Genomic DNA, 14,910 nt, shown 5'->3' with positions numbered 1-14,910 from the left:
CATTTTTGCTTAAAAATTTGCTTGAAAATTATACAAGGCTATAGACTTGTGTACTTGCTGCAATTTTTGCTTGAAAATTATACAAGGCTATAGCCTTGTGTACTTGCTGCAATTTTTGCTTGAAGATGTGTACTTGCTGCAATTTTTGCTTGAAAATGTGTACAAGGCTATAGCCTTGTGTACTTGCTGCATTTTTTGCTTGAAAATGTGTACAAGGCTATAGCCTTGTGTACTTGCTGCAATTTTTGCTCGAAAATTATACTTGCTGCAATTTTTGCTTGAAAATTATACGAGGCTATAGCCTTGTGTACTTGCTGCAATATTTGCTTGAAAATGTGTACAAGGCTATAGCCTTGTGTACTTGCTGCAATTTTTGCTTGAAAATCATACTTGCTGCAGTTTTTGCTTGAAAATTATACAAGGCTATAGCCTTGTGTACTTGCTGCAATTTTTGCTTGAAAATTATACAAGGCTATAGCCTTGTGTACTTGCTGCAATTTTTGCTTGAAAATTATACAAGGCTATAGCCTTGTGTACTTGCTGCAATTTTTACTTGAAAATTAAACAAGGCTATAGCCTTGTGTACTTGCTGCATTTTTTGCTTGAAAATTTGCTTGAAAATTATACAAGGCTATAGCCTTGTGTACTTTCTGCATTTTTTGCTTGAAAATTTGTACAAGGCTATAGCCTTGTGTACTTGCTGCAATTTTTGCATGAAAATTATACAAGGCTATAGCCTTGTGTACTTTCTGCATTTTTTGCTTGAAAATTTGTACAAGGCTATAGCCTTGTGTACTTGCTGCAATTTTTGCTTGAAAATTATACTTGCAGCTTTTTTTGCTTGAAAATGATACAAGGCTATAGCCTTATGCACTTTCTGCATTTTTTGCTTAAAAATTTGCTTGAAAATTATACAAGGCTATAGCCTTGTGTACTTGCTGCAATTTTTGCTTGAAAATTATACAAGGCTTGTGTACTTGCTGCAATTTTTGCTTGAAAATTTGCTTGAAAATTATACAAGGCTATAGCCTTGTGTACTTGCTGCAATTTTTGCTTGAAAATGTGTACAGGGCTATAGCCTTGTGTACTTTCTGCAATGTTTGCTTGAAAATTGTACAAGGCTATAGCCTTGTGTACTTGCTGCAATTTTTGCTTGAAAATGTGTACAAGGCTAAAGCCTTGTGTACTTTCTGCAATGTTTGCTTGAAAATTGTACTTGCTGCAATTTTTGCTTGAAAATTATACAAGGCTATTGCCTTGTGAACTTGCTGCAATTTTGCTTGAAAATGTGTACAAGGCTTGAAAATATGTACTTGCTGCAATGTTTGCTTGAAAATTGTACAAGGCTATAGCCTTATGCACTTTCTGCATTTTTGCTTAAAAATTTGCTTGAAAATTATACAAGGCTATAGCCTTGTGTACTTGCTGCAATTTTTGCTTGAAAATTATACAAGGCTTGTGTACTTGCTGCAATTTTTGCTTGAAAATTTGCTTGAAAATTTCACAAGGCTATAGCCTTGTGTACTTGCTGCAATTTTTGCTTGAAAATGTGTACAGGGCTATAGCCTTGTGTACTTTCTGCAATGTTTGCTTGAAAATTGTACAAGGCTATAGCCTTGTGTACTTGCTGCAATTTTTGCTTGAAAATGTGTACAAGGCTATAGCCTTGTGTACTTGCTGCAATTTTTGCTTGAAAATTATACTTGCTGCAATTTTTGCTTGAAAAATATACAAGGCTATTGCCTTGTGTACTTGCTGCAATTTTTGCTTGAAAATTATACTTGCTGCAATTTTTGCTTGAAAAATATACAAGGCTATTGCCTTGTGTACTTGCTGCAATTTTTGCTTGAAAATGTGTACAAGGCTATAGCCTTGTGTACTTGGCAATTTAGGCTTGGAAATGTGTACAAGGCTTTAATAGCCTTGTGTACTTGCTGCAATTTTTGCTTGAAAATGTGTACAAGGCTTTAATAGCCTTGTGTACTTGCTGCAATTTTTGCTTGCCTTGTGTACTTGCTGCAATCTTTGCTTTCCCATCAAAGGAACTCGGCAAACTCCCACAATGGATATAAACACCACGCAGGCAGCAGCCAATCTCTCTCACAAACATTGGTTTAACGTTTATGATTATGAATTACACAAATCAAGAAGTTGTGATTCATTAACTAGACGACAATAGTTATTCTTGTCATTGTGAAATCAGCGGTTAGCTTTGGGAATCGAATCCACAACCTTGTGATTGCAAGTCCTGCAGTCTAACCACTTGACCACGGTGAAGAGCAGTGTTTGAAACATGGATAGCTGGAGCCAGGGGTGTGTCTCACTAGTGCAAACGATGCCAACAATGGGGACATGGGTGTGGCAAGTGGTCTGTAGGGGTGGGGCTCCAGCCCCTTCTTATAGTGTGGTAGTGCCACTGATAATACACTGTTGGGTTGGGTCACTTTTTAACATTTGTTTTATGTATTAATTTAGCGAATTTTATCTTGCCATGAGCTTAAACTTACCTTTTTTTCTTGCCCTTCCCTCTGTTAACAAAACCTGTTGATATACCACACAAAGGTTAGCTGGTGAATCAAGCTGGTATTAGGTGCTTTCCTACATAAGAAAAATTTTTTTTAAAATAAATGTACAAACAGTTGTGAAAGCTCGGCTACAAAAGTACCCAGGGTTGGCTACTCTATGCAACTGGAATCAAAAGCTCACAAATACTGTTCAAAAATACATTTATACATTAACATGTGAGGCCAATGGCACCTCTTTGATATTTGTTCTCCAGTTGTATAAAAAATGGATAAATTATTGATATTATGCATAGAAAGATAAAGACTTGTGAAGTCCTTCTGACTTACTAATGGCTTTTTTGTTTGTTAAATATTCTGATCCCGTAGAAATATAAAGTTGTATTATAAGGACACAGAATAAATGCTGCTACAGCCTTGTGAACTTGCTGCAATTTCTACTTGAAAATGTGTACAAGGCCGGCTATAGCCTGGTGTACTTGCTGCAATTGTTGCTTTCCCATCAAGGAAACTCGGCAAACTCCCACAATGGATATAAACACCACGCGGGCAGCAGCCAATCTCTCTCAAAAACATTGGTTTAACGTTCATGATTATGAATTACACAAATCAAGAAATTGTGATTCAATAACTAGACGACAATAGTTATTCTAGTCATTGTGAAATCAGCGGTTAGCTTTGGGAATCGAACCCACAACCTTGTGATTGCAAGTCCTGCACTCTAACCACTTGACCACGGTGAAGAGCAGTGTTTGAAACATGGATAGCTGGAGCCAGGGGTGTGTCTCACTAGTGCAAATGATGCCAACAATGGGGACAAGGGTGTGGCAAGTGGTCTGTAGGGGTGGGGCTCCAGCCCCTTCTTATAGTGTGGTAGTACCACTGATAATACACTGTTTGGTTGGGTCACTTTCTGACATTTGTTTTCTGTATTAATTTAGCGCATTTTATCTTGCCATGAGCTTACACTTACCTTTTTTTCTTGCCCTTCCCTCTGTTAACAAAACCTGTTGATATACCACACAAAGGTTAGCTGGTGAATCAAGCTGGAATTAGGTGCTTTTTTACATAGGAAAAAAAACATTAAAATAAATGTACAAACAGTTGTGAAAGCTCGGCTACAAAAGTACCCAGAGTTGGCTACTCTATGCAACTGGAATCAAAAGCTCACAAATACTGTTCAAAAATACATTTATAGCACTTAAATCTGCCTAAGGAGAAAATTAACATGCGAGTCCAATGGTACCTCTTTGATATTTGTTCTCCAGTTGTATAAAAAATGGATAAATTATTGATATTATGCATAGAAAGATAAAGGCTTGTGAAGTCCTTCTGACTTACTAATGGCTTTTTTGTTTGTTAAATATTCTGATCCCGTAGAAATATAAAGTTGTATTATAAAGACACAGAATAAATCCTGTTAAATCTAGGGGTCTTCAACGACTTCTTGTGTTTCTTTGCATCTGCTGGAAGTTGTTTTCAGTCTTGTCGGGGTCTCCATGGACCTTCTAAAACAAATTTTAATCTTTTGTCATTAGGACATCAATCAGGTATTGTGTTTGCCTTTACTCTTAACTTATTCACTTTTTTTTCCTTTTTTTCCTTTTATTTTTGTCTCCGTCTAGGGAACTCTAGGGGATAAGCTTCCGTTGCTGAGCAAATAATATGTGTCATATCGCTGTAATCTGGTCATTTACCTCAATGTTTTTGTGCAAAGTGCAAATTGTGGAGTGTGTTCTGTCCTTCTTTTTCTCTGGAATCTCGGAACAAAAACAACATTAGCATACGAATAAGAGTTACATCCTTTTGTAAGACGACTTGTCAGTTCATTTCCTTTATTCTGATTGTGATGCCCAGAATTCTCAGAAAAGTAAACAAATCAATAAAAAAAACAGTAAAGAGAGAACAAGAAAGGAAGTTTCAGTTTTAGATGTGGGAGGGAAAACCCCAGAGAATTAAACCCACACAGTCAGCTAGGAATTGACAAACCTTTTCCACACAGAGTGAATTGCAACAAGGTCCTATAGATGGAAGGCGAGAAAAGATACCCCTATGCCAACCTGACCATTGTCATTAATACAGTTTCTATATTATTGCTTGACTTGCCTTTTTGGAACAGAGGGGAATTTAATGCTGGTCAGAAGGGTCTGGTCGCGTGAAACAACCCCGTACACTTGTTTTTGAAAAATAATAGGGTGTTTCCCAAGATGTGTTTCTACATGTAGTTTATGAGTAGAAGGTGCCCTTATTTACAGGTACCTCTGACGCTCCTACATGTCCTAGGTATGATAGTTTGGTTTGCCTCAACTGGCCCATTTTCAACACCATTGAACCTTGTAATAATAATACAATAATATCAGGAGGTATTTTTCAGAGTGTCTATTAAATTTTGTAGTTAAGGCAGGGCAGTTTGTCCTTTCTGACATGTCTGAATGTAATTTAAATTTTTGATTGAGTATTTCAAGGGCACCAAGGCAATCACCATGGGGCATGGAGGGAATTGCCCCCATGAGGTATCAGCCCTGACATTGTTAATTGACAAACAAAATCTGTGGTTATCTGTTTGCATTTAGGAGTAAAGATTTGATCACAGTCAGAAGAAAGTTATGCCTCACATTCATTTTTTTTAAATTAAAGGCTGTGGACATTATTGGTAATTGTCAAAGACTAGCCTTCACAGTTGGTATATCTCAATATAGGCATAAAATAACTAACCTGTAAAAATTTGAGCTCAATCAGTCATTAAAGTTGCGAGATAATAATGAAAGAAGAAAACACACTTGTCACACGAAGTTGTGTGCGTTTAGATGGTTGATTTCGAGACCTTTAACATGTTTAAGTTCTAAATCAAATTCGTGGAAAATTACTTCTTTCTCGAAAACTATGGCACTTCAGAGGGAGCTGTTTCTCACAATGTTTTATACTATCAGCCTCTCCCCATTACTCGTCACCAAGAAAGGTTTTATGCTAATAATTGTTTTGAGTAATTACCGATAGTGTCCACTGCCTTTAAGGGTTTCAAACTTCAACTTGAACATCAAACATTGAGGCTAAACAGTGTGCAGAGTAGGCTCTTGCTGTTGCTTAGGGTGTGGCTAAGATAAGGCAATGCTTTTGTTACCATGGTGATCCAGCCAAAGCCATTTAATTGAGAGGAGCTACAAACAATGCAATGTAATAGAAAGTGAAAAATAGAGCTAGACTTGTACCTTCTTGAAGCTGTCTGTCTTTGCCTTTAAACTTGTTTCTCTCCTTTCCGGGGAGGGGGGGGGGGGGGCGATTCTCAGGGATCTTCATCAATCTTCAACTCCCTCCATCCCGTTCGTTGCTCTTCGCTCCCTTGTGACTCCCTATAGCATGCCTGGATGAAATCTCATCGTCACTGATGTATGATCTTGGAGGGCCTGGGGTTCCAGCCTTCCTCTGTGCACACATTCCTCATTTGCCTGGAACAAATTACAGTTCAGATGAATTTGTAACGGAAATATTGCCACCTGCCTTTGTTGATTGTACACAAATAAAAAATATATACAAAAACAGAAGGAAATTCCTGCTGACCTACTTAAGCTTACAAGAAACACTTACAATACACACATGACCCTTCAATATTGATGTAATTTTATAATTCAGAGCACTCCACTCCTCACTAGTAGCCACTTACACCTGTATAATGTAGCTTGCAATAAATGTTGCACATCAGGGCATGAAGCTAATAACGAGCCATATTCAAATTAACCATTAAGATATTGGTATTTCAAGAACGGGTGGGGAAGCTAAGATAGGTCATTATTTTTAATTATACCCTTGCAGAGCAAGAAGTTGCATGTACTTAACCTATACCTAGAAGACCCCTACCAGTCCTTAATGATTATTTTTTTAACAAATTCCCCAGCGAGGTACAATGTGTAAAATAGCTTGGGTTTCAGAAAGATAGAAGTATTTGTAGATGTACCCCTGGATGCACTGTAGTTGTCAATCAATACAACATAACATGAGAGACCTTTCTTATCGAGTTTGTAAAAAAATCTCATGTCTCTTGCTCTGCCCCCCCCCTTAAAAGACATTTTTTATTTGCAAGAGATTAAACATGAATCAATTGGTCTACATTGATTTAAGGAACATTACAGAAATGGTTTTGCTAGCAAAAAAAAGTTGCTGGCAGTGTAAGCACTTTATGTAATCAACCATATATACATAAACTTACAAACTTGTACAAGTTTGAGATGGATCAGCCATCTGGGTCACAAGAGAATAGTGAAAAACCGATTACAAATTTAGCACTGCATCGATGCCCCCAAAAAATAATGAAACGCTCACTGAGCAATAAACTCCAAACGCGAAATTAGATCATTTATTTCTCATCAAATATGAACTTTCAGACGGAAATAGTTCAAGGGATGTTTCTACTATCAATCATCATCATTAGATGTGTACGTTTTATGTAAATCTGTGAGCTTCACGATTTTTGTTTTTTACCAATTCTGCAATGTTCCTTTTATAGATGAATAATAGAAAATTTAAATTAAATTTGCGACTTGATAAAGAAAAGTATTTGTGTAATACAACGATGCGTGTTAAGCATTGAACTTGGGTGGGATTTGAACCCAGAACCCTGGCCAATTCTAAAGCAGTACCACAACAGGTAATTATTATCAAATTTGCATTAGGGATAATTGGTGTTTATCATACACCATTGGTGTGAACGTGTACCTTGATAATTCACAAGCACAATAACAAAGAGTCTTTCCTTGAACCTAGCTTTCAAACCAACTTATCAAAAAATTGTTGCCCTACATGTACTTCCTGTTGTCTTTTATACACCAGCGTAATAGAGCTTGTGAGTACGCCAACACAAGATGCCACAGCATCAAGAAGTCGGTGTATTGTCTTATATATCAGCTATTTACACTATGCCTAATGTACCTGTAGTCGATGGGTTTCTAGAAGGATGTCCTTGAGAGTGGCACTAAACCCCTTTGGTTTAAAGGCACTGGACACCTTTGGTAAATGTCAAAGCCCAGTCTTCTCACTTTGTGTATCCCAACATATGCATATAATAACAAACCTGTGAAAACTTGAACTAAATTGGTCATCGAAGTTGCAAAGGAATAATGGAAGAAAAAGAACCCTACGTCACATGAAGTTGTGTGTTCAGATGCTTGATTTTGGTACCTCAAAATATAATTCTGAGGTCTCAAAATCAAATTTGTGGAAATTTCAGAGGGAGCCGTTTCTCACAATGTTTTATACTAACAAGAGCTTTTCATTGCTCATTAGCAAGTAAGGTTTTATGCTAACAATTATTTTGAGTAATTACCAATAGTGTCCACTGCCTTTAATTCCCCATGAGTGTGAGTAGCGCCAGGATACTCTAGGAGGCAGGTTCTCTGAAGAAAGATGTTGTGTTTAAGTAGCTTCCTCCAATTGAGCCCTTTTTTGGTGGGGCAAGTTTTCAATGACATACTTGTGCTGATTCCCTGATTGTTGACTTTTTTCCTCACCCTGTTTGTAGCAAATGTCTGTGACCTGGTATTATGACAAACAAGACAAATCGTGAAGAACTTTGAAATTCTTTCCTCTTAGACACTATTTGTAATTGCTCAAAACATTTTTTAGCACAAAAACTTACTTGGTAACGGGCAGCGGAGAGCTTTTGATAGTATAAAACATTGTGAGAAAGGGCTCCCTCTGAAGTAAGATTGTTTTTGAGAAAGAAGTTATTTCTCACTAAAAATTTTGAATGGAACTGGAGACCTCAGCTGAGGTCTCAAATTCATGCATCTGAAAGCACACAATTTGTGCGACAAGGGTGTTTTTTCTTCCATTATTCTCTTGCAAGTTTGACGACCAATGAGTTTAAATTTTCACAGGTGTGTAATTTTATGCAATATATGTTTGATACACCAAGTGAGAAGAATGGTGTTTTCAACAACCGAAGGTGTCCACTGCCTTTAAACACTTTGAAAAAAAAAGAGGAACAAAATGTGGTTGTGTTTTTCTTTGAAAAAAACACTTACCATATCCTAAGTTGTGAGAGATTTGTTAAGGTCTTTTTTGGTCTAGCTGTCCAGCGAAATCCAAAAGCTACAGATAACTAACACCCACAATTTTTGAATCCGATTACGATGGTACATATACCTGATATGATCCTATTTAAAGCATTATTATATTTCAAAACAAGTAAAGTCCTCATTCCATCTCAAAATAATTGTTAGCATAGAAACTTACTTGGTAACAAGCAATTGAGAGCTGTTGATAGTATAAAACATTGTGAGAAACGACCCCCTCTGAAGTATCGTAGTTTGTGAGAAGGAGGTAATTTCTCACTCAAGTATAAAAAGGCCTGAAGCCTTTTATTATGCATCTGAAAAAACACACAAAGTTGTGCAACAAGGTGTGTTTTCTTTTATTATTCTCTTGCAACTTCTTGGACCAAAAAGAGCTAAAATTTTTACAGGTTTGTGAGAAAACTGGTCTTTGACAACTACCAGTTGGTGCAGTGCCTTGAAGCCATTGGACCCTTTCGGTAAACAGTATTGTCCAAGGCCCACACTTCGTGTATCACAACTTATATATCAAATAACAAACCTATGAAAATTTGGGCTTAAGCGGTCATCGGAGTCGGGAGAAAATAACGGAAAAACCCGCCCTTGTATCCGCGCGTTTCTCGTCAACGAGAATTGATATTGTTTTACTGTTTTCTCAAAAAGTAAAGCATTTCATGGAATAATATTTCAAGAGAAGTATTTCACCACTACCTTCTGTAAACCCTATAAGTTATTTGTAAATCTGTGAACTTTTTGTCTGTATCGAAAGGGTCCAATGGCTTTAAAGTACATGTTCACCTAGAGCAAAGAGTGTTTTTAAAGTTTAATTTTCATATTATTTGCCGTCATCTAATTGGTTATTTCTTTTCTCACCTTCAAATTCAGGGCAAAGAGAAAGGTCACCACTAATAAGAGGTTCCTCCACAATACCTTAGTGAGCACACTGCGTGAATACAGGACTGACACCAGGCCCCATCGTCGAAGCTTCACCAAAGATGATCGTGTCGGTCAGCGGAGCTCAGCATCGTCAGTCGATGCCAACGTCACCACTCAGTTCGATTTGCCTTCCACAACCTTGGACGAGAAAAAGAACAATTCTGAGACAACATCGAGAGCAGCCCTACTTGATCAAGATAAGAGAGGGGGCCATGCCCTTAAAGATGACAATTTAGATTTGAAGAAGAACAATACTGAGAGAACATCCAGAGCAGCCCTGCTTGAGCGTGAAAAGAGCGGGAGGCATGCCCTTAAAGATGACAATTTAGAATTTAATAGTCGGGGGATGTCTAAGGAACTTGGGAGGCCAAGGAACTACCACGATCACCACCGTTCTGAAAGGAAAGGAAAACATCTGAAGTCCAGGAGAAGTTCCAGCCCGTCGAGTGATAAAACTGATAGACACCGCAGCAAAAGTAGCAAGCATAAGAAGAAACACAAACGTGAAGACAGGCATTCTGGGACTGCTAGTCACAGGAAATCGAAGAAACATAAAAGGAGTTCTCGTAGGAGTCCAAATATCTAAGGTCAAGATGTCTCCAGAAAACTCAAAGAGAATGATACCAAAACAACCTATTCCAGTAGAAAACTACTGCGTTTTTTAACTTCTTGGTTTGTTTGTGCTGTTCAGTATATTGTTAATATTATTTAGAGGTTTTTATTTAGTGTTTAGATTGATCGTCCCCAGGATACACGGGTAATATTTTTGGGGCAAGACTTTTATATATTTATATTGACTTTTTGATAGCAATGGTTATGCAGAGCTTAATATTCTCCCGAGGTCCGAAATCTACTATGTGGCAGTAGAATAATAGCGAGACAAGATCTACACGGCAAAGTATGGTGTTACTGGAAACTTGAAACCTTGCCATGCAGTGCCTCAAAACCCACAATGGTAAATGCCTAACGAAAAAAAAAAAAAAAAATCAAAGAGCGGTTTAATGGTAAACAAATTCTTCTGCTTGTTTAGCTAAAAATGTTACTGAAGTACAAGTGCATGTAACATGCTAACAAGAAGGCAGTCAACTTGCATGTTCACCATGAATTTGCATTGTGACATTCTAGTTGGTAGACACTGCTCTATAATTGCAAAGGTCGTAGATTTGAAGTAAATCGCCTGTGATTTTTTTCACAGAACTCGGGGAAAGAACTTAGTATACAGTGCTATGCTAACAGACTTCTGTGTATGGGTAAAAACCCAAATTAGTATTCTTTATCCCCCATGCAAATTTAACATCTCTTAAACAATGACATCCATACAGAACAGGTCAGAAGCTTAGCTCACCTCCTTCTGTAGTGACAGTTAACAGTGCTCTGAAATGGAAATTGCGCAGTGAGCACAAACTCAGTCATAGGGTAGCTCTATAAAAATGGCCCCTGGTGACAATTGACTTACTCTTGTTGGGATCAAGAAGACCGCAGAATCGGAGATGCTAATACATTGTAGAGACTGTGACTGCTGCCATACTTAACTCTGTCAACTGATGCTAATAGAATTTCTGCTACTGGCGTTTTGGACTCTGTGTGTGAGAGGATACAAAGCAACATCTAACACTGGTTATTATGTATCCAACATGCTTTACTTCTTTGAGTAGTAATAATAACATTATGGGATTTGAGGCATTGCATGGTGAGCAGTGAGGTATCAATATATTATATTTGGTTTGCGGTAACACCATGTATGTGTCTACTTGACAGGTAGATTTTGTTTCTTCAGGGAACTGTCTTGCTATATATTCTAGTACAGTGAAGTAGATTTATCATATGTTGGGAGACTCCAAAGAACAAAATCTACACATGGTTATACCGCAAACCAAATAAATAATAATAACATTGGTGATGTGGATACAAAAACAATAAGACATGCATTTGCACCTATTACTTTTGACAGGAAGTGCATATTTTACATTCTTAATTCTTTGAATAAATATAGAGCTTCAAGATACTTAATTTGATATCCCTCTTTTGGTTTCTGTTAAACTGAAATTGTGCTTATTTCTTAAAGGGAAGGTGCACAATTGGTAATTACTCAAAACAAATGTTAGCTTAAAAACTGACTTGGTAATGAGCATTGAAGAGCTGTTGATAGTATGAAAGATTGTGAGAAACGGCTCCCTCTGAAGTAGCAAAGATTTTGAGTAAGAGGTAATTTCTCACTAAAATAATAAAAGACTTCTAGCCAGAAGTCTTGTATTCCTATTAGAAAGCACACAAATTCGTCCAACAAGGGTGCTTTTTCTCTCATCATTTTCTCGCAACTTCGATAACCAAATTATCTCAAATTTTCACAGGCTTGTTATTTTATGCTTATGTTGAGATACACCAAGTGAGAAGACTGGTCTTTGACAATTACCAAACGTGTACCTTCCCTTTAAACTAATTTTTTCAACTGTATTGTTAAGAAATTTGAATGAAGGACGAAAAATAAATATGATATTGAGTTGAATTGAATAAAAAACAAACGCCTACCATGTTAATTGATGTTTGTGTGATCAAACAAGTTGCTGTAGAAACCACTGATTCTGGCTTGCTGAACCCTGTTAATAAAGACAAAACAGAGTAGTGGTTATGCTGTAGAAATAAATGCTACATCCATGCTCAACTCTTTGAATATATTATTGGAAGGGGAAACTGTTATAGTCAGTTGTACAAAACCTGAATTTGTCCAGTGCTGGTCTGGTATAGGCAATCTATAATGATATGAGGTTAACAACATGTCATGGCCTGATCTTGGCCCGCTAGGGGCAAACTGTTATGGTTTGACGTAAACACAACCTAAATTGGGCCAGTGCTGGGGTTAAAGGGCCAAATTGTGACTGTAGGAAAGTGCACAGTCTGAATTAGGCCAATACCGGCCTGGAAAAGGCATACCATTATGGTATGATGATACACCATGTATGTACTGTGCCAGTGCCGGCCTGATAAAGGCAGACCATAATGGTATGATGGTACACCATGTATGTACTGTGCCAGTGCCGGCCTGATAAAGGCAGACCATAATGGTATGATGGTACACCATGTATGTACTGTGCCAGTGCCGGCCTGATAAAGGCAGACCATAATGGTATGATGATACACCATGTATGTACTGTGCCAGTGCCGGCCTGATAAAGGCAGACCATAATGGTATGATGGTACACCATGTACTGGCCCAGTGCCGACCTGGTAAATGCAAACCATAATGGTATGATGGTACACTATGTACTGGGCCAGTGCTGACCTGGTAAATGCAAACCATAGTGGTGTGATCATAAAGCCTGTATTGGGCCAGTGCCGGCCTGATAAAGGCAAACCATAATGGTATGATGATGCAGCCTGAAATGGCACAGTGCCGTCCTGATAAAGGCACACCATGATGGTATGATATACATCATGTGCTGGCCCAGTGCAAGCCTGATAAACCAAAATAATAATAGTCAATGATTTATCATGTACTGGCCCAGTGCAGGCCTCATAATGGCAGACCATAATGGTATGATGATACAGCCTGTAATGGCAAAGTGCCGACCTGAAAAGGCAAACCAGGGTGGAATGATAATACATCATGTGCTGGCTCAGTGCCAGCCTGATAAACCAAAATAATAATGGTCCATGATTTGTACACTCTCGAGGGGAAATGGCACCCTCGGCTTTGCCTCGAGTGCCATTTCCTCCCTCGAGTGTACAAAACGCCATGGACCCCGTCACAGCGTGCAACAATTGTATACTGGGCTAGTGCCGGCCAGATAAAGGCAGACCATAATTGTATAATGATACATCATGTACTGGCCCAGTGCTGGCCTGAAAAAGGCAGACCATAATGGTATGATGATACATCATGTACTGGCCCAAGTGCCGGCCTGATAGAGGCATACCATAATGGTATGATGATACATCATGTAATGGCCCAGTGCCGGCCAAATAATAAAGGCAGACCATAATGGTATAATGATACATCATGTACTGGCACAGTACTAGCCTGATAAAGGCAGACCATAATGGTATGATGATACATCATGTACTGGCCCAGTGCCGGCCTGATAAAGGCAAAACCATAATGGTATGATGATACATCATGTACTGGCCCAGTCCCGGCCTGATAAAGGCAGACCATAATGGTATGATGATACATCATGTACTGGCCCAGTGCTGGCCTGATAAACGCAAACCATAATGGTATGATGATACATTATGTACTGGCCCAAGTGCCGGCCTGATAGAGGCATACCATAATGGTATGATGATACATCATGTACTGGCCCAAGTGCCGGCCTGATAAAGGCAGACCATAATGGTATGATGATACATCATGTACTGGCCCAAGTGCCGGCCTGATAGAGGCATACCATAATGGTATGATGATACATCATGTACTGGCCCAAGTGCCGGACTGACAGAGGCATACCATAATGGTATGATGATACATCATGTACTGGCCCAGTCCCGGCCTGATAAAGGCAGACCATAATGGTATGATGATACATCATGTACTGGCCCAGTGCCGGCCTGATAAACGCAAACCATAATGGTATGATGATACATTATGTACTGGCCCAATGCCGGCCTGATAAAGGCAAACCATAATGCTATGATGATACATTATGTACTGGCCCAATGCCGGCCTGATAAAGGCAAACCATAATGGTATGATGATAAATCATGAACTGGCCCAGTGCCGGCCTGATAAAGGCAAACCATAACGGTATGATGATACATCATGTACTGGCCCAGTGCTGGCCTGATAAAGGCAGACCATAATGGTATGATGATACATCATGTACTGGCCCAGTGCTGGCCTGATAAAGGCAGACCATAATTGTACAGTGATACATCATGTACTGGCCCAAGTGCCGGCCTGATAAAGGCACACCATATTGGTATAATAATATGATCATATACCGGCCAAATGCCGGCCTGTAAAGGGCACACCATAATTGTATGCTGATACATAAAGTACTGGCCCAGTGGCGGCCTGACAAAAGCAGACCATAATGGTATGATAATATATCATGTACTGGCCCAGTGCTGGCCTGATGGAAAGGCAGACCATAATGGTATTATGATACACCATGTCATAAATTCAATTCACCAGGCCAGTGCCGGCCAGATAAAGGCAGACCATAATTGTATGATGATACATCATGTACTGCCCAGTGCCGGCCTGATAGAGGCATACCATAATGGTATGATGATACATCATGTACTGGCCCAGTGCCGGCCTGATAGAGGCATACCATAATGGTATGATGATACATCATGTACTGGCCCAGTGCCGGCCTGATAGAGGCATACCATAATGGTATGATGATACATCATGTACTGGCCCAGTGCCGGCCTGATAAAGGCAGACCATAATGGTATGATGA

At 38.8% G+C, this 14,910-nt stretch overlaps 1 protein-coding gene across 1 annotated transcript in view; it reads left to right on the top strand.

Annotated features, from left to right (window-relative positions):
* Window positions 1–11,515, top strand: part of LOC139936608 (uncharacterized) — a 33,472-nt gene extending 21,957 nt beyond the window's left edge. Inside the window, exon 4 of the mRNA XM_071931450.1 lies at window positions 9,455–11,515. Within this exon, the coding sequence (XP_071787551.1) occupies window positions 9,455–10,091 (637 nt within the window). The 3' untranslated portion in view covers window positions 10,092–11,515. The remainder of the gene's footprint in view (window positions 1–9,454) is intronic.
* The last annotated feature ends 3,395 nt before the right edge of the window (window positions 11,516–14,910 follow it).

This window comes from Asterias amurensis, chromosome 4 (assembly GCF_032118995.1).
Source record: "Asterias amurensis chromosome 4, ASM3211899v1".
Lineage (NCBI taxonomy): Eukaryota > Metazoa > Echinodermata > Asteroidea > Forcipulatida > Asteriidae > Asterias > Asterias amurensis.
This window is presented reverse-complemented; position numbering and strand designations above follow the sequence as displayed.